At 46.8% G+C, this 20,824-nt stretch overlaps 1 protein-coding gene across 1 annotated transcript; it reads left to right on the top strand.

Moving 5' to 3' along the window:
- The first annotated feature begins 9,284 nt into the window (after positions 1-9,284).
- Positions 9,285-16,837, top strand: LOC120707362 (ABC transporter G family member 36). The gene is made up of 22 exons (XM_039992256.1): positions 9,285-9,812; positions 9,940-10,060; positions 10,168-10,256; positions 10,471-10,555; positions 10,786-10,945; positions 11,075-11,151; positions 11,274-11,327; positions 11,413-11,503; positions 11,597-11,898; positions 11,979-12,260; positions 12,705-13,021; positions 13,117-13,277; positions 13,362-13,628; positions 13,716-13,966; positions 14,051-14,383; positions 14,464-14,754; positions 14,901-14,984; positions 15,072-15,205; positions 15,462-15,689; positions 15,774-15,945; positions 16,048-16,302; positions 16,390-16,837. Exons 1-22 carry the CDS (start codon positions 9,466-9,468, stop codon positions 16,645-16,647), a joined length of 4,359 nt encoding a protein of 1,452 aa, XP_039848190.1. The 5' UTR covers positions 9,285-9,465; the 3' UTR covers positions 16,648-16,837.
- Positions 16,838-20,824: the final 3,987 nt, after the last annotated feature.

The raw sequence follows: 20,824 nt of genomic DNA, 5'->3' as shown, positions 1-20,824 counted from the left end.
AAGTAATTTGACATGTCATAACGAACTCAAATTGCTGCCGGCGCTTTCACCAGAGAGAACGACGATAACGTTTCAGAAATCGTGTATGAAGACGCCTGGGAATGACGTGCAAGTCGCAGGTCGCAACGTTGCAAGCCGGCCATTGATGACCGCCAAACAAAGCGAGGCGCGCGTCAATAAAAAAATTATTTGCGGGACGATCATTGATGAGGCTAGCTCCCGAGTCACCAACAGAGGATGTGTGAGGGCTGTCCCAATAAAAAAATATGCCATAGTACCATATCACATACTTAGGCACCAATGCACCATATAAAAAATTACAGATCACAGCACACATTGCGTAATAATTATGGGTAAAAAAATTCATCGATCATCTTTATCCTTCACGTTCTCTCGTGATATTTGTGATATCCATCGTAATATATTTCATATACTTTCTATAAAATTTGAATTCTTCTTTTAGGGAATAGTATCTTGTATTTTTTCCTCTCTCTCCCATCTTTGATGCTTGAGATTGCCCTAATGAAACGTGGGATATATTTTGAGTTCTAGCATGTATTGGTGAAAGCTGCTAATTTCGACGTGGTATCTCCTAATAGAAGCTCACGTGGGGAGTACACATCTTGGGACTAGACTGGCAGACCGGCACTCGTTTTCTTTTGGCACCCGGCCAAGCTTTTGTAGTAAGACACGGCCAAATGCCCAAATCATAGGAAAAGGGATTGCCTTTTCTGGATTCTCAACCACCAAGTCCCCAACAAGCTCTACCTTCAAACGCTTAAGCCGATAATTGTAGCGTTCGGCAGGCTGGAGCTGGAGCCTGGAGTTGGAATGGTGTGAGAGAAAAATATTGTTGGGCTGGCTGGAGCTGGAGCTGATGGCTGGAGTGGTGTGAGAAGAAAATATTGTTGGATTAAAATTGGAGTTGGCTGCCAAACGGAGTGAATATGCGGAAGAGCTAGGCATTCCGCCGGATAAAAAAAAATCAACACTTTTAAACACTCTAGACGCAAGGTCGCTAGGTGGGTGGGCGTGGTGTGCGCACGCACGAATGCCCCACCAACCAAAAGCCCAGGAGCTAGCCTCCCGAGCTGACCATGTAAATCTGAAGGACGTACGGAGTACTACGTTAACGCAGCGCACAAGGCGATAGCGTGACCTTTGCACAGACCGTGTGTGAGAACCGCCCAATTTGATACTATTTTAAATGAACTGTCGGTCATCATCATCCAGATGAGAGTTAACACGTGCTTGCCAGAGCGCGTGCCACGTGTTATCCCACATCTAGTGACACGAATAACCGACACGTCATTCATCCAAAATAATATCAAATCCGGTAGTCCCGGTATGTGCTCCAACATACGCCCAGGAATCAGCATATGCACATACCGTTTACAATCGAATACATAGCCAACAATCCACAAAGAGCAGTTATATAAAACCAGAGTTCGAGACTTAATATTACAAGTTCAATATAGGTGGGTTTCAAGCTTCACTTTACAAACCTTGGGCTCACGCGAGTCATATTAAACAGAGATTTAGAGCTTATTGAAAATACATGCTCTCTCAAAGCTCAGCTACGATAAAACTTAATTAAGATGATGATGCCTTGCTCAAGGACATCACCACAGCAGCAACAGCCTACTCTTCCCCCGCATTAAGATCAGCGGGGTAGAAATGGCCGAACACCACTTCGGGCTCACCTGCAACTAGGTTTAGAAAGCAACCTGAGTACAAAAGGTACTCGCAAGACTTACGCGATTTCGTATACAAGAATCATGCAATGGCTCAAGTAAAAGCTTTAAGGTTAAGTAATTATTGCATAAGCACTAGCTGCCTAGACTATCACCTAGCAAACTTAATTAATCTTGCCCAAACCCAAACAATTTTAGTTGATTAAGAGAGTAACACAAAATACATAACAGATCCTCAACATGACATGAAACCAAAGCCAACAATACCGAAACTCTCTATGAAGAATTCGACGAACCAAGAGCTTGCTCATAACCGAGAGCGCGGCAATTCGAATTGATTATAACCTTGCAAGGGTGTACTACTTTACCCACACGACGCGAGAACCATGCGACTCACCCAACCGATCACGCCGGGCAAGGGGTACTCACGTCAACCGTTCCCAACCAGGCTCAACCGTTGAGGGTACGCCCAGCTTGCGCGTGGAGACTTAGTTCCACCGAGGACATCTCTAAATTTTCCTACACATAGTTCCACTCGGGGACCTGCTAAGCCTCCCTGCATAGCCCGTTGGCTACACATCTGGGACCGGGCCCCAATGATCAAGTCGAAGAAGGTATTTGGCTCATCCGTTCCATTATATTGGATATGTGGTAGCACGGAAAGGTGCTCAAGGCCGATGGCATCAACTCGGTCCTTAATCGATCCAAGCGGACTATGCCCATGTGACTTCATTCTCTAGGCCCTACTATTCCGCTCGAATCTCGATACTACCAAACCCATACCACTAAACCAAATCAGTGCGATCAAGGGTAACCGGTAAGTGTGATCCTCCAGACTATTCCTGTCTAGCGAGCAAAAGAAGTACTCTAAGCCGGGCTAAGCATCTAGTCAGATTAAGTTATTGCTGACTAACAAGTGACAAGGATATGGTTAACAATTCAAGGAAGATAATGCAGGAAATTAGTTATAAGAATGCAATACATACATACTATATATATAACCCAACATTACCCGGTGAGATAACTAGTTAGGTCAGATTAAATAGGAGCAAGGATTCATGCTTAGCTGCTTGCCTGGGTTAACTTCAGACTCGACCACGAACGGGACTCCAGGCTCCGGCTCAACGGACTCGGCGGGCTCCACGGGTTCGTTCTCCGACGGTCCGGTCACTAAAATGCATGAATGCGATGCAAGAATTAAGAAATGAACTAAACAACAACCAAAAAATCATGAAATAATTTGAGCATGCAGAGCACAAAACAAAGAACTCATGAAAATTGGTTTTGCAGCAAAAGCATTTTCCTATAAGTAACCATAAATAGATCAATTTTCAGCTACTCTAAGCAAGACAAAACAGAAAAGGCATGCAAACTTAACTAAACAAATCCAAGAAAAATATCATGGAAACTAGGTAGAAACACAAGGCTAAAAAAACTAGTTTTACTAATTTCTCACTTTCCAGCAAAAAGTTCCATATTAAACCACATTTTGGACAGCAAGCATGAAATCAAAATAAAACCCTAACCAACAGCAAGGAATCATGTGAACAAGCTGCACCACTGAAAACTACACCTCACAAGGAGTCTAACAAAATTTGGTTTGGCATTTTTCTAGCAGTACACAACTAAATAAGCAATAAACTCACTTTTCCAAGATAAAACTATAGATAAATCTACAACAAAGTAACATGCACAGCAATATTTTTCCTAAGTAGATCTCAGCTAGAGGAATCGAACAAAACAAGTTTCACAATTTTTGGAGCTATACATGATTTTCTATGGATTTTGCAAGATTGCAGAAAAACTAAACCTAATAAAACCCTAGCTAAATCGCTAGGTGCACCGCCAGCCGGCCAGCCCAGGCGCCGACAGGCGGGGCCCACGAGCCAGCTGCCCACCAGGCCGGGTCAAGGCAAGGCCTACGGCCTTGACCCGCCCGGGAGCGCGGCCACGGCACGCGCGCGCGCACGCGCGGCGCCGGCGGCGGCGGCGCGAGGCGGGACGGCGAAGCAGGGCCAGAAGGGGCCGGGGAAGGCGCGCACGGCGCGGAGGGGATGGAGGCGAGCCTCACCGGCGACTGCGTGGATGGGAGCGGCGGTGAGGAGGTGGCGCGACGAGCAGGGGCGGCGGACGGAGGCGGTCGCCGACGGCGCTGCAGGAAGGGAGAGAGAGCCGGGTGAGGGGCGAAATCAAAGGATGACGACGCGAGGGAGCTCCCAACGCGAAGAATTGAGCCGCGGCTCACCGGAGCGGCCGAATCACGGTGGCGGGCGGCGACGGGAGCTCGGGCCGGCGGCGATGGAGGGGGCTAGGGTTTGAGGCGGGGAACGGGAACGGCCGCGACGCAGATAAGGAGAAGGCGAGGGAAGAGGGAAGAGGCGGCACGGGACTCGACGATTGCCGGCACGTGGCGCGGCTCACGAGGATGGCCGGCGGCGGCGGCGCGTGCCGTGGCGCGCGGGAGAAAACAGAGAGGAGGGAGAGGGAGAGGCTGACAGGTGGGCCCGGTGCGATTTTTCTTTTCTTTTCTTTTTTTTTCCTGGGTTGTGACACCGTGCACGGAGGAGAGCATGCTTGTTGTTTAGAACAAACCATGCGCATGCGAGGAGAGCCCTACGAGGAGCAGAGCGAGCTTTTTATCATCGATGAAGTAAATCGTGCATGCTGCAAGAGGAGGATGGTACGATGCAGCTGGTGCATAATACCATGCTAATGCCACCCGCATTTAATTTGCTTTGTTTCATTTTCATTTAGTGGTGATAACTTTCTCGCTAAACATCCAATTTCAAATCCGTTTTCACATTTACGCTCCTTACGATTTTATCTATGAAACAAGACCCATTATATATTTCAAAATTAATTTTGTAGTCATTGTTAACTTATGCATACTGATATTAGCAACTTATTAACTTGTGCTAGAAACTATGTATCAACTTTGCATTATTTTTATCGGTAACTTATATTAAAACATTTAATGCTGATAAAATATTTTTTATAAAACAGACTTAATGCTAAAACAAAGTAATATGAGAGAGATAGAGACAGCAGACCGCGTGCAGGGATGGAGAGGGCACGAGAGACATAGCGAGAGAGAGTGGTGGTTCCTGACTTTTGAAAGCGACTTGACTGTTGTCTTGAAGAAGAGAAGAGAGGGAAGGTGAGAGCGATCGACGATCGTTCTAACCCGCGAACCCCGCGACAGGCTTATCTCGTGCTAGGCGTTAGATCGAGAGCCAGGCTGAGAGTATCTCCAAGAGCTCTTGTATACTTGATGAAATTTTTTTTTTATCAAAACTCGGATCCAACAGACTCTGTATTTTGCTCCACTAGCTATCCTGTTTTCTATTTCGCTCCAGTCGCTTGGCAAAAAAAGATCCCTTCCGCTCGCCAGCTCCCTTGCCCACTCCTCCACGCACCTCCCGCAGCCCGCCCCCTGCATCCGCACTGCCCCCGCCGTCCCTGGCCGCCGGTGCGTGCAGCCCCCCTGTCGTGCCGGCGGCTCGCAGCCCTGCCCATGCCGTCCCTGGGCACCGGCGAGTGCCGCCGCGCCCCCGCCGTCCCGGGCTGCCGTCGAGCGCGGCGGTGATGGGCATCCTCAAGGGGAGCAACGCCTTGTAGAAGAGGAGTGCGAGCATGAGTGCACCGCCGCTCGACTCCACGAGCTCCGTCGTTCGGTTGCGCGGCGGCCGCTCCGGCCCTTCTTGCAGTATATCGCTGGGCTTGAGAGGCAGGGCGGCGTCGCGCAGGGCCTCGTCGCGGGCGGCAGGGCCGGGGCGGGTGAGGCTTCCCCGCCGACAACGACGCCAGGGAAGATGCCAAACCTGCAGATAAGGAGGCAGCGCACAGCCTGGGCGCGCAGGTGAGAAGGAAGGCGATGCTGGCGTGACAGCTCGCCCGTCGGAAGCGAGAGGAGAGAAGGTGGGGAAGAAGATCAGAAATAGAGTATGACATGTGGGGTCCACTGCACAGTAACATATGGAGAGCGCAGTTTTAAAAAGTCTGTTGGTTTACCCATACTATACGAAGTCTTGTATCTTTTTACAAATTTTGTAAAACTTTAAATTTAGCTAATATTATACAAGAACTCTTGGAGATGCTCCAATGCGAGCTCTGCAGTGATCAAATGCAATTCCAGCCGGAACCGCGGTCCAACACTCCAAACTCAGGTGAGCTCCGTGTACCCGGCCTGTCGTCGACGATGAGCGCCGTGATGAGCACCGTGTTTCGCACTGGTTCTGAATCGGGGCGATAACCTCTCCTCTAGAAGCCCAGCAGCCCAGGTGGCGCCGGCCAGGCGGGCAGCCGGCTAGCCTAGCCGGCCGCGCGGCCGCCCCCTTGACCCGTCCGGTTCCGCCGCCGCAATTACTGCCTCGCGGCAGAGCGCGTCGCGTTCCCTGCGTACACGCGTCGCACCCCCGACGGGCGTGCAGGCGGTGGTCGGGACTCATGAGAGGAGTTTTTCCGTTGTGGGGGTTGGTGGCTGGTCGATCGCCGCAGTAACCATCGGACCGCGACGGTGTGTCTGCCTTTGCCGGGTCCGTTCACACGTGCCGCGATCGGGGCCATCCGGGGCGGCTATCCCCCATGGCCGGTGTGCAGTGGGGTGATTTTCACCGCGCCCGGTCGCGCTGGCGGAGCCTCCGCCGCTCACCTGCACACGGGGATGTCTTGGGCTGTTGGTTCCGTGGACGCAACTCGCCTGAGCTGTGTACAACAACGGAGCTCTCGCAAGTCTGGCCGGTCAACCATTCGCTTCGCGCCTGCCTAAGCATCCGCAGACGTGGCCCTCGAATCGCCGGTAACACCACCGCCGGCATTCAGAACTTGGGAAGCCAGGCGCGGGGCGGCCGAGCAAATGTGGCAACGCGCCAGCGAGTGGGCGGCTCAGGGCGAGCTGCGCCCAAGCGGAACGGAACGGAATGACTCTTTTTTGCTTTCACTTTTGGCGCCGGTGGTGGTTGGTGGCTTTCTCTAGTCGTGTCCTGTTGCTTGTCTTGTCTGGGCATGGACAGAGCAGGGTGATCTGAGAGACGGAGACGGGGTGATCAGAGACGGGTCCTTTTTTCTTTCCCCCCGCCTCCCCTGCTTTTGCGAGACTTCTCTCGGGATATGGGATAGATGGCATATCTCTCTCTAGGGTGCAAGATAGCATATCCGTTGCAAAAGATTGTGTATGTCCCATCTGGCCATCTGATATGGGATTTCACCGGCAAACTAGTACATTTCACGTGGAATGTATACGCTGTAAAAGAATCTATGCACGGTATAGAGACTCTGTTTGTTTTCGTTTAGTTTATAATCTAAATGTGTTTGTCGCTTCTCGATTCTCGCTTCTCGTAATTCAAATTTTTGAAGTGGATTACCACATAAGTGAAAATAAATGAGACGTTTGGTGAAATTATTGCTTATTTCCATAGAGTTGTTTGGATCCAAGTGCTAATACCCCCAAAGTGCTAAAGTTTAGCACTATTCTATCCAAATATGAATGCTAATGGGGTGGGGCTAAACTTTAGCTAAGGCTGAAAACTTTAGCAAAGATACGAGTTTTAATGAGTGCTTAAATTTAGCACTCAACTTTAGTCCATTCAAACAGACTCTATATTTATTTATGTGAGCATATTGCATTTCATATGAGCAAGGAGACAAGAATACAAACAAGGAGCGAGAATTTATGCCTACCAATTGAGGAGGTTCCTAGTGAAGTACTTCTTGTAAAAGAAACGGATACACTATTTTAACACCGAATATACATATATGCGACTATATTTCTAATGTACTTCCATTCGAAGGATACATAAAATGTACTATTTTAAAGCTACTAGTGAATGGGAAGCAACTGATATTATCCTCATTTGAGTATGATTGTATATGGAAGTGAGAGCATATGGAGTAAATCAGTTCATTAATGCACTGAAAAATCAGCAAGGTATCTCCATATTTTCACTTGAACCATGAGATTAAGTTTAATTTACTCCCCTCAACTATAGCCAAAGTCTGGATAACCCCTAAACTATAATTTGGTTCAACTTACCCCCTAAACTATATCAATTAGTTTATTTTACCCCATAATACAATTTGTCTTCTTTGTTACTCCATACACAAGTTGAATTTTTAATTTCAAATTTGTAGGGCATTAGTGGACATCACAATGAATATTTAGAAAAAATGTTATATTTTTCCCATTAGTTTTCATATAATTTTAAACTCCAATAATTAATTTATTACTAATCATACTTACCTATCAAAATAATGACAAAAAATTATGATGTATTTTTTAATATGCGTTATGATGTGTACTATTATCTTGTAAAATTTCAACTTAAAACCCACATATGCATGAAGAAATAAAAAAGACAATCTTTATTAGAGGGTAATTTGAACCAAAGAGCATAGTTTGAGGGGGGGGGGGGGGGGGGGTAAAATGAACCAAACGCTAGTTTAGGGGGGTTATCTAGACTTTGACTATAGTTGAGGGGAGTAATTTAGACTTTTTTCCAAAAATTATGTGTAACACAAATGACAGCTATGTACTCCCTCTGTTCCATAGTATAGCTACTTCTAAAATTTTTCAAACAGATTAAAGATGGAGAGTAAAAGTCTATGTTACTCTTCTTTAGTTACCACACACTAATTAAGAGAATAATTAAGATTTTCCTATTTAGCTTGCATGCATGCCATAACTAATTTGCATGTAAGAAGGGGTATTTTAACTAGATCTCGCATAGGAAAAAAATTACTTAGGAACTTAAAAATAGCTATATTATTATAAGATAAAATTAAATGCTAGAAGTCACTATATTTTGGGATGGGAATATTGGACTATCGGTCGACTCTTTTGATCAGATGATGATAATTTCGCTACGATTTCTCTTTCTTGTCCCATTACATGCCAATTCCTTACCCGTCGCGCTACCTTTACTAAGCATAATTCATTGCGCCTTCGTCCTAAAATTAGCTCTAACCTCGACCTTGAAAAACTTCACAGAGCTATCAAATACAGTAGGCACAACAAATAAACCCTCGGTTTGCCATCACAATTCATATTGTTACGAATTCAAATGGATGTGTCCACCTTCTGACATTGACAACCGTGTACAGGTGCCAACAACAAGCCCCTTCTTTTTTTCTCTCCATTGGATTGGTGGTCACGCAGCTGAAGAAGCTTGATTCTCCTTTTTACTGCTCGATCGGTCCAGTTGACAAACGAAGCCTTGCAAATTCGCTTGGCGTTGATGCTGCCGCCCATGATCATGCAGTGGATTCACTCCCGTCAGCGAGCCACGCACCTCTTCTTCCTTCTGGAAGACAGCCTCCCCGAGCCAACCCAACCCGATACAGCGCGCCTTCTAGAAGCGACAGGCGGCCAGCAGTGCCCAGTGCCCGGCACCCGGCACAAGCAGCGACCGCACCAGGCGCCCCTGGGCGGCGGGGGTTCGGCGCGGCGAGGTGTCTTGGCTGCCAAGCGCCCTCCTCCCGGGCCCCACACCCGCGACTGCGGGAGCCAACCCCTTTGAAACCGTTCCGTTCCGTTCCAACGCCTCACCCCTACAAAAACCCCATCACCCCTACGCTTTCTCCGCCTCAGCAGCCTTCCACCGCGAAACGGGGGCAAGGGCACGCAGGCGGCACGCACCCCCAAAAAACACGCGCACCGCCGGAATCGCTGCGGAAACGCGGTGTCAGCGCGAAATCCGCTCGGCGCTGGGGCGGGATTGGTAGCGGAGTAGGAGGCGGCGGCAGGGGAGGAAGGAGGAGGAGGAGGGATACGGAGATGGACGCGGCGGGGGACATCCAGAAGGTGGTGAGCATGCGGCGGGGGAACAGCGGCTCCATGTGGCGGCGCGGGGACGACGTGTTCTCGCGCTCGTCCAGGGAGGAGGACGACGAGGAGGCGCTGCGGTGGGCCGCGCTCGAGAAGCTGCCCACCTACGACCGCGTCCGCCGCGCCATCGTCCCGCTCGGCGACGGCGCCGAGGCGGGCGGCGGGAAGGGGCTCGTCGATGTCGACGTGCTCAGCCTCGGCCCGCAGCAGCGCCGCGCGCTGCTGGAGCGCCTCGTGCGCGTCGCCGACGAGGACAACGAGCGCTTCCTGCTCAAGCTCAAGGACCGCGTCGACAGGTACGGCGCTAAGCCCTCGATCGCCCGCTCCGCTCGCTCGTGATGAGCCGCGCGGTCACCGCCGCCTTCTCCCCTCCCGCCGGGTGTTTGACAATTTGTTCCGCGCGCGCGCGTTTCATTGGTGCAGGGTCGGGATCGACATGCCCACGATCGAGGTGCGGTTCCAGAACCTCGAGGCGGCGGCGGAGGTGCGCGTCGGCAGCAGCGGCCTCCCCACCGTCCTCAACTCCATCGTCAACACGGTCGAGGTACGCGCGCGGCCGTCGCGCCGCCCGTTCATTTGTGCGTTGTGGGATTCCGCCTGCATATGCGCTACCGAATGGTGATTGATTTTGGATGCGCCTCTTCGACTCAGGAAGCGGCGAACGCGCTGCACTTGCTGCCCAGCAGGAAGCGGACCATGCCCATCCTCCACGACGTCAGCGGAATCATCAAGCCTCGCAGGTACTGTAGTAAAATGATAGCTATTCGTAGTTTTCTCTCCTCAAGAACGTCAAATTGTTTTTATTTACAGAGTTGATGAGATGTTCCTTTCGGCAACTAGAATAATACTATCGGTGTTTTTCTTGTGTTGGAGATTGGATTGACTATCTGGGACTGGATTCAATTTCTTCGCTTCTTCCACCAGTCAACCTCACGATCTTTACGTTGAGTGCAGGATGACCCTTCTGTTAGGCCCACCCGGATCAGGGAAGACCACTTTGCTGCTCGCGTTGGCTGGAAGGCTTGACAAAGACCTCAAGGTAGTGGAAAATGGAATGTGCTATTGCATTTGTATGCAATAATTACGACTTCCAGAACCCTATCTGTATTCGCTCATTAACTGCATTTCATGAAAATCTCTTTTGTTTTCAAGTTATGCCAAAAAATGGGCAGACAAGATTAGAAACAGAGAACCTTTGGTCGGCAACTGCTTCAATGCTGTACAGATTACCGAAATTGACAGTGCCTAATGTGACGAGACACTCTGCAGGTTAGTGGCAAAGTGACCTACAATGGGCACGAGATGACAGAGTTTGTTCCAGAGAGGACGGCCGCGTACATCAGCCAGCATGACCTTCACATCGGAGAGATGACTGTGAGGGAGACTCTTGCATTCTCAGCACGTTGCCAGGGTGTTGGCTCCCGCTTTGGTACGATTCTGAGCAATTAGTCATGTCAGCACATGCATATTCATATGGGCCTCTTGCCTAGTATGTGGGATTTGCATGGTTTCGATGATTTGCTTATCTTGCTTGGCTTCTTTCCTTTTATGTTATTAGATATGCTGACTGAGCTGTCGAGGCGGGAGAAGGCGGCCAATATCAAACCTGACGCTGATATTGATGCATTCATGAAGGCAAGTGAAGCACTGAACCCTGACTAAATCCAGTAGATTTTCCATCTTTTGATTATATTTTCATGAATATTTAACGAATTCTAATCAAAACTAACTATTATTTTCCTGCATAATTTAATTAGGCATCCGCAATGGGTGGGAAAGAGGCCAGTGTGATCACTGACTATATCCTGAAGGTATGTGCAACTTTTAGCCTCAACCTTGAGTAATTCTAGATTGAATTACTCAATGTCGTAATTACGTACACTTTACTTGCTGCAGATATTAGGACTAGAGATATGCGCAGACACGATGGTAGGGGATGAAATGCTCAGGGGAATATCTGGTGGGCAACGAAAGCGTGTGACAACCGGTAAACATTCTTTTATAACGATTTGAGCTCAAGAGCATTGGCTTTGCTGAAGTGCTTTCTGAATTCTGAATATCATTTGGATGTTTCCTGTAGGTGAGATGCTGGTTGGTCCAGCCAAAGCACTTTTTATGGACGAGATCTCGACTGGGCTTGATAGCTCCACTACCTTCCAGATTGTGAACTCACTCAGGCAGTCCATCCACATCCTCGGTGGCACAGCGGTCATCTCCTTGCTTCAACCAGCACCTGAGACATATAATCTGTTCGATGACATTATTCTCCTCTCAGACGGCCAGGTTGTGTACCAGGGCCCTCGAGAAGAAGTTATCGAGTTTTTTGAGTCCATGGGTTTCAGATGCCCTGAGAGGAAGGGTGTTGCTGACTTCTTGCAAGAAGTATGTACTGTGCCACCTTATTTCAGTATACACCCGCATAATGTTCTTGTTACCATATCTCCATTTGAAATTCTGAGCAGGTGACTTCGAAAAAAGATCAGAAACAGTACTGGGCACGGCGTGATGAGCCCTACAGGTTTGTGACGGTGAAGGAATTCGCAATGGCATTCAAGTCATTCCACACAGGGAGAGCTATAGAAAATGAGCTTGCTGTCCCATTCGACAAGAGCAAAAGCCACCCAGCCGCACTAACCACCACGAGATATGGCGTGAGTGGCAAGGAGCTGCTGAAGGCAAACATAGACCGTGAGATCCTTCTCATGAAGAGGAACTCTTTCGTCTACATGTTCAGAACCTTCCAGGTAACTCACTACTCCAAAGTTGCAAACAGTATGATTTGGCATGTAAGTAAGGCCCTGTTTAGATCTTTACCCGTAAACGCAAAAAAAATATTATATCGAATGTTGGGATACATGCATGGAGTACTAAATAAAGTCTATTTATAAAACTTTTTGCATGGATGGGCTGTAAATCGCGAGACGATTCCAATGAGCCTACGTAATCTATGATTTGCAACAGTGATGCTACAGTAACCATCCACTAATTATATATTAATCATAGATTAATTAGCATCATTAGATTTGTCTCGCGATTTACAACCCATCTATACAAAAAGTTTTGTAAATAGACTTCATTTAGTACTTCAAATTAGCAAAATTCCAACGCAAAATTTTTACATATAAAGAACTAAACACGGCCTAAAATAACTGAAACATGACTGACTCCTTGGTTCTCTGGTTTTACAGCTGATGCTGATGTCAATCATTGCAATGACTCTCTTCTTCCGTACGAAGATGAAGCATGACACAGTGAACGATGGGGGCCTCTACATGGGCGCACTCTTCTTTGGCGTGCTTATGATCATGTTCAATGGCTTCTCTGAGCTGGCACTCACTGTGTTCAAGCTGCCTGTATTCTTCAAGCAGAGGGATCTCCTTTTCTTTCCAGCATGGTCCTACACTATACCCTCATGGATCCTCAAGATACCCATCACATTTATTGAGGTCGGAGGTTATGTATTCTTGACATACTATGTTATTGGCTTCGACCCAAATGTTGGGAGGTGAGATTTACCGATTGTTTAAATGTCTATCGTTACCCATTCTTATTACTCTGGTAATGTATTGAGAATGTTCTAACAGTAGTAGTTGCCCTCAGGTTATTCAAGCAGTATCTGCTTCTGTTAGCAGTCAATCAGATGGCAGCGGCACTCTTTCGCTTTATAGGTGGGGTAGCAAGGAACATGATTGTTGCTAATGTCTTTGCATCATTCATGTTGCTGGTTGTCATGGTGTTGGGAGGATTTATTCTAGTAAGAGGTAAGAACTCATATTTCTCTCTCTTTGTAATTCTTTGAATGTAGCTTTTTCATAAACCAATATTTCTTTGTATTCATCTTGCAGAAAAAATAAAGAAATGGTGGATCTGGGGTTACTGGATCTCCCCAATGATGTATGCGCAGAATGCCATTTCGGTGAATGAGATGTTGGGGCACAGCTGGGACAAAATATTGAATAGCACTGCCTCCAACGACACCCTAGGTGTGCAAACCCTTAAGTCCCGTGGAGTATTCCCAGAAGCAAAGTGGTACTGGATTGGCTTTGGTGCAATGATTGGGTTCACCATACTCTTCAATGCTCTCTTCACTCTTGCCCTTACATACCTCAAACGTGAGTAACTCCCAAACTGATTGTTCACTTATTGTTGTTGGGTTTCACAATATCTGAACCTGCAAATGGCTGTCTTGTTATTTTCAGCATATGGCAACTCTCGGACATCAGTATCTGAAGAGGAGCTGAAGGAGAAGCATGCCAACATAAAAGGCGAGGTTCTGGATGGAAATCACCTGGCATCAGCAAGCAGTCATCGACCAAAAGGAATCAACAATGAAGCTGATCCAGCAATCGTGGAAGATGATTCTGCCCTGACTAAACGGGGAATGATACTCCCATTTGTCCCGCTCTCACTCACCTTTGATGACATCAGATACTCTGTTGACATGCCACAGGTGAAATATAAAGACCTGTTTCTTTTACACTGTCAACAAATGTAATGAATCACTACTTTGTAACCTTGGTTGTGATTGATTCAGGAAATGAAAGCACAAGGTGTACAAGAAGATCGTCTGGAGCTCCTCAAAGGTGTCAGTGGGTCTTTTAGGCCTGGTGTGCTGACCGCACTAATGGGCGTTAGTGGCGCCGGAAAAACTACTTTGATGGATGTGTTGGCCGGAAGAAAGACAGGTGGATACATTGAAGGAGACATTAGCATTTCAGGATACCTGAAGAAACAAGAGACCTTCGCACGCGTATCAGGATACTGTGAACAAAATGATATCCACTCGCCGCAGGTGACAGTCTATGAGTCACTGCTTTTCTCAGCGTGGCTCCGGCTTCCCAAGGATGTTGATTCAAACAAAAGAAAGGTCAGTTCCAGAAAACTGTTGTCATTTCCACCTTCAGTGGATATTACTTGGTAGGTATTTGCTTACCTTCATGTGTGCAGATCTTCATTGAAGAGGTGATGGAGCTTGTGGAGCTCAAACCACTGAGGGATGCTTTGGTTGGACTCCCTGGAGTGAATGGTCTGTCAACTGAGCAGAGGAAAAGGCTTACCATTGCTGTGGAACTTGTTGCAAATCCGTCAATCATCTTCATGGATGAGCCAACCTCCGGGCTTGATGCCCGGGCAGCTGCAATTGTGATGCGGACAGTGAGGAACACTGTCGATACTGGTAGGACTGTGGTCTGCACGATACATCAGCCTAGCATTGACATATTTGAAGCATTCGATGAGGTGAGCGAGGTTTCCCGTAGGATATTCTTCCAACTACTCTCTACTCACTGGTTACCTTTTCTATAGTTGTTTTACTGTGGTTGCTTTTCCACCCTTGACCTATGTTGCAACTTGCAAGGTCTAAAATGTTTGATTAATGCTTGCAGCTTTTCCTGATGAAGCGTGGTGGAGAAGAGATCTATGCTGGTCCACTTGGCCATCATTCTTCAGAGCTTATCAAGTATTTCGAGGTAGAATGATATTACTGGAATCCTAATACCCATCTATTGAAATTCTTTAAAATTACCAAGAAGATCATGTGGTTTTATATCACCCAGGGAATTCAAGGGGTCAGCAAAATTAAAGATGGCTACAATCCGGCAACATGGATGCTGGAAGTGACTACTGTCTCTCAGGAACATATTCTAGGTGTTGATTTCAGTGAGATATACAAGAAATCTGAACTCTTCCAGTAAGTAAATTCCAATCTACTAGTATATTCATGAATTCATATTTGAGAGTAATAAGTAGGGGGAAAAAACGCTATAGGCAACTAAAATATAATTACGGCAGGCCAATATTTTGTAACTTACCATACTAAAGTTATCCAGCAGAATGAAGTACCAGTTGGTTGCTTTTCATGATTATCAGTTGGTTGGTATACATGATGCTTTCCAACTCAAGACATTTTCTTCAGTAGATGACGGATTGCTTGTTATGTTTTACAGGAGGAACAAGGCCTTGATAAAGGAACTAAGCCAACCAGCGCCAGGTTCAAGTGACCTGCATTTCCCTAGCAAGTACGCGCAGTCTTCCATCACACAATGCATGGCTTGCCTGTGGAAGCAGAACTTGTCATACTGGAGGAACCCCCCTTACAATACCGTTAGGTTCTTTTTCACTACCATCATTGCTCTCCTCCTCGGCACCATCTTTTGGGACCTTGGCGGCAAAGTGTAAGTCATACTGAATTGTACCATTGCTTATGTCTAACAAGTGGCGACCTTCAAAATTTTGTTGACATTTGCTTCTTAATCCAGGAAAACATCACAAGACTTGTTAAACGCCATGGGATCAATGTACTCTGCGGTGCTGTTCATTGGTGTCATGAACTGTACCTCAGTTCAGCCAGTGGTGGCTGTGGAGCGGACTGTCTTTTACCGTGAAAGAGCTGCGGGCATGTACTCAGCTTTCCCATATGCATTCGGACAGGTGAATGGTTCTCCTGGAAATAAATTCCATATGCGTCTATTTCTGCTGCTGGTTGCCCCATATTATAGAGAGCAGGCCACTGATCAACTTGTGTCCTGGCAGGTTGTGATCGAGCTCCCATACGCACTGGCTCAGGATATCCTATACGGTGTCATAGTGTACTCTATGATCGGCTTCGAGTGGACTGCTGCCAAGTTCTTCTGGTACCTTTTCTTTGGGTACTTCACACTGCTCTACTTCACATTCTACGGCATGATGGCTGTTGGCCTGACACCAAACTACCATATCGCCTCGATCGTGTCCTCTGCGTTCTATGCCATCTGGAACCTCTTTTCTGGGTTCATCATCCCACGACCGGTAAGCCCTCATCATACCACTGTTCTTACTCCTGTTTCCCAACCGCTTCAACAGCTTATTCGCATTCTTGCTTTATGCTATGTTCAGAAAGTGCCGATTTGGTGGAGGTGGTACTGCTGGATATGCCCCGTGGCGTGGACACTGTATGGACTGGTTGTGTCACAGTTCGGTGACATGATGTCACGGATGGACGATGGCAGGACTGTGAAGGTGTTCGTCGAGGACTACTTCGACTTCAAGCACAGCTGGCTGGGGTGGGTGGCCGCTGTGGTCGTGGGGTTCGCAGTTCTCTTTGCTGCGCTGTTCGGTTTCGCTATCATGAAGCTCAACTTCCAGAAGAGATGATGACAACATAGGAGCTAGGAATCATGCCCATTTCTATAGATTCATTAATTACTTGATTATTAGCTAAGCTATAGAAGCCTTTGTCTTCCTTCTTAGGAGGATGGCGTGGTATTTTGTAAAGAGCATTTCACTTCTGGTAAAAATTTTGTAAGCCGAGGAACCCATAGCAATTGCACTATCTGTTGGAGAAGGCAAGGAAAACACCACATGCCTCATTGGCTTGAGCATTCTTTTTTTTTTTGGGCCTACGTTGGTATTCAGAATACTGCACGAACATGCCAGAGAAAGGATCCTAAAACCTGGGTGGTCTTGCTTTCATGTTTCTTTGCTTGATATGCGCCCACAGAACAGAGGGCCAAGAAATATGCCAGTGAAATCATCACGCTGACCTTCCAGTAACCATCGGCATGTCTGCGTTGGCTTGAAACTGTGCTGTACATGAACATTGTTACAGGGGCACCGCACATCTAATATAATGTGCATTCACCAAGTCTAGGTTCGCTCATCGCCGGATCAGCAACTGCCTCGTGTCGGTTAAGCAATAGTTCTTCGCGGCGCGGCGAAGCCCCCAGCCGCAGCCGCCGTAGCCCAGGACTGAAACGATAATGGCACTGCGCATTTCTGCCCCAGGATACGCCAGACCTGCCAAGAGGGTCCGGCGACCTGTGCCAACACATTAGAGCAGCTGTAGCTCCACTGGCAAAATCTACTCTACAACGAGCGACCTTTGAAATTCTATAACAGCGTGCAGCCATCACAGTTACAAATGCAGAACGCTAGTTAGGTGCTTCTGGTGCACGATACGAGTTGACCAGAAACCTTTTTGAAGACCTCAAGTATGGCAGGCAAGTCATGTTACGCTAGAGGCACCGGAAAGAGAATTATTAAAATATAACGAAGAGTTCCATTACTAATTTACTATTAGCTGTACCCTGTTCGGCTGGAACAAAAGCCAGCGCTGGTGGCGTCTCCCCTCGCAATGCACTGTAGCGGCTGGGGCTTCCCCTCTCATAGTGCACCGTAGCCACAGGGAAAATAAGCTAGCGCCGGCGGATAAGCCAGCGAACCGAACATAGGTTGTATTGTTTTTTTAGGAAACGGGAGGAGATTACACTACCACAAAACGGAGATTTCATGAGGGGGCTCCATTTTCATGAGAGTAATGAACAACTCTCATGAAATAATTTATTTTCGTGAAGGTGGTCCAAAAACACTCACAAAAAGCTATTTTTGTGAAGGTATTTATGGACCTCCACGAAAATAACTGTTTTTGTGAAGGTGTTGAAAAAACTCTCACGGAATCTATGTAGATTTCGTGAAGGTGTTATTTAACACTCATGAAAAGCTATTTTCATGAAGGTATTTACAGACCGTCATGAAAATGATTATTTTTCATGAAGGTGATGCAGCAACTCTCACGAAATATGTGTTGATTTGGTGACCACAAACTCTCACGAAATAGTTGGATGTACACTCTAGTGTTCAAAGTCACAATAGTTATTAAATTTTAATAATATCTAAATTCTCTCAAACAATTATGAAATTCGGCTAAGCACCAATATGAATCCTTATGACTTGCCCAAAAAAAATCATGATGAAAATCTTGTTTCGGTAAAAACTTGTTTCCTTTGGTGTTCATTTGAGAGCATTTGTTCAAAGTCAACTATCTCCACTTTAACAAGATTCAAGGTGATTAGCATCCAACTTTATCTTTTTTTCAGAAAATTAATATAACCTTGATTAAGTATGTTTTCCATGCAAATAATTTAACCACACCTTTAAGGCAATAATATACATTTCTTAGTATTTTAATCTATTTATACCAATTTATTTGAATTACATCACCTTTGAACTAGATGAGTTGTAAAATTTATCCCTAAATTCCAAAGAAACATATATGCAGTTAGATTTATACATTTCAATACAACATGAAAATTGGGAAGGAAATATTTAAATGTTTAGCTATATACTTTACACTCATGTTTTCTTAGTCACTTTATAGGTTCTAAAATTTAATAATACCTTAATTTTCTTATAAAATTATGAAATTTGGATGAAGATCAAAATACATGCTTATAACATGAACAAAAAAGTTTCATCAATAAAATCAAATTAAGTTAATGGTTTGGTTCATTTAGTGGTCATATCGAATCACAAGTTCACATCAACTCTCTCTCTCTCTTCTCTAGCAAGATTCTAAGTGATCAATAGATAACTTTACTTTTTCGTATAAAAATTGATACAACAATGAGCTAGTATATTTTTTAATGAAGACTGTTGAACTGTTAAACTATACTATACGAAATTTCAGGATTATGGTAGTGTTACCCCTACTGATTATAAATATATGAAAACCGAAAGGGAGATGAGCGACGCGTGAGGGGCGAGCGGTGCCACCGACCTCCCCGGCGAGTTCGCCGCGGGGTCCCCGGCGACCACCGATTATATCAAATCGTGGCACACATGCATGTGAGGATGAAGATTCAAATCGGTCGCCCCACCTGCCAGTGCTGAAGAGGTCTTCTGTCCCCTTACTCTCAGAAGCGGACATCCTGGTGGGTCGAGATCGTTGGAGGGCGATCCGACTGAGGGGGTTTGGCTAAACGAGAAAGAGGAGGTAGAGGACTTCTTCGACCAATTGTGGGCTATCCCCAAATCCCCTAGCAGCCTAGGGTTTCTCGAGCCGCAACAGCAGGGTTCTCCGATGGGTTCCTATGCTGGGTTCATCAGGATTTGGTGAAAGAGCGGAAGTTCGGCCCTGAGGATTGCTATCCGGCTCGGAGATCAGATCGATTGGAAGCATCGGCCACGTGAATAAGCTTCTTGAAGGGATCTCTTGGCGGTGTTCAACAACATGAGTTCGTACTCGGAGGTGTTGAAGAGAACGAGCATATCGGAGGAGCATGGGCTGTAGGTGTGGCGACCAGATCCTCGTCGACCACCTCCTAGGGGGCCGCTAGGGTGCTTCAATCCTATAATCAGCGACCCCCCTCCTCCACAACAATTTCATCAGCAGAGACAGTATGCTAAATCATCTAACTAGGGCGGTGGGAAGTATAATCAACCTCAGCAGCAGAAGAATTCCTAGCAAACGAATCGAATCAAAATTGTACAAGGTTCTTCATCTGAGAGTGTGTTTGTTATTGTGAGAGGTATAGAACCATGACCTGTTACAATTGTGGAGAACTGGGGCATTTTGTGAGAAACTGTGTGAGAAACTAAAAAATTGCTTCATCTATCATCCCAGGACACCACATGGGTGCTTGTCCTCAATGGAGTGTCCCTCACCCAATAGCCACCTATATGAGTAGTGCAAGTCTGAGGCTCGGTTTGTATCACATTGACACATCAGAGGCTGAAAATACACTGTGGCTAAATCTGAAAAATTGTGGCGTGGTTCAAGTCATTGATGGAGAGATCACTCTGACAGAGCTTGAAAGAGATGTTGGGGACACCACCTTCGGTCCAGACGCCGAAGGTACGCGAAGGCCAAGCGGCACGCGCATTGAAGCCAAGGACGGGCGAAGAACATGTTGGCCTTCGGGAGAACCTCGTACTGGACGCCGAAGGTACGCGAAGATTGAGCGGCGCATGCCTTGAAGCGAAGGACGAGCGAAGAATTTGATGGCCTTTGGTCGTTTGGCCGAAGGTGCTATGAGGGTACACCAACGAGGCGCTCAAACTGTCCAAGCGAAGGAAGAAAAGTCTTCGGGGAGTGCGACGAGGTTGGTTATCGCGAGGACCGCCTGAGGCAGCGGGGCCCATCCGAGCTGTAATCCACTCACGATTGTAATGAGGAAATTACATGTACATCCAGGAATATTCCAGAAATATAACCGTTATAGAGGCTTAGAGTAGTAATTGCACTGGGAAGGCGAAACGTCACCTATAAATACCCATGTAATGTGCATTGATGAGACAGATGGAATAGAGATAGAAAACTTTCCACTCGGTTTGTGTGCATTTCCTTACTGTTGTAGTGTTCGACCGGTCTGGAGACACTTTCCACCAACAGTTTGGCGCCCACCCGTCGGTTCGATACACCACATGGCGGTGACGAAGAAGAAGGGAACCACTGGAACCACTTCGGAGGACACGACGACGACGACAATGACAACAACACCTTCGCAAGACGAAGCGGCGGCGGCGCAGGCCAATGGAACCAACAACAACGATG

Source organism: Panicum virgatum, chromosome 5K (assembly GCF_016808335.1).
Source record: "Panicum virgatum strain AP13 chromosome 5K, P.virgatum_v5, whole genome shotgun sequence".
In the NCBI taxonomy this organism is placed as follows: Eukaryota; Viridiplantae; Streptophyta; class Magnoliopsida; order Poales; family Poaceae; genus Panicum; species Panicum virgatum.
The sequence above is the reverse complement of the archived record's forward strand: the minus strand, read 5'-3'. Positions and strand labels throughout refer to the sequence as shown.

Excerpts from the sequence above, each read along its gene's own strand:
- LOC120707362 (XM_039992256.1), top strand. The coding sequence starts at position 9,466 with ATGGACGCGGCGGGGGACATCCAGAAGGTGGTGAGCATGCGGCGGGGG. Across the intron at positions 10,556-10,785 it reads GGCTTGACAAAGACCTCAAG|GTTAGTGGCAAAGTGACCTA; the intron begins GTAGTGGAAAAT and ends GACACTCTGCAG. Across the intron at positions 14,384-14,463 it reads TTGATTCAAACAAAAGAAAG|ATCTTCATTGAAGAGGTGAT; the intron begins GTCAGTTCCAGA and ends TCATGTGTGCAG.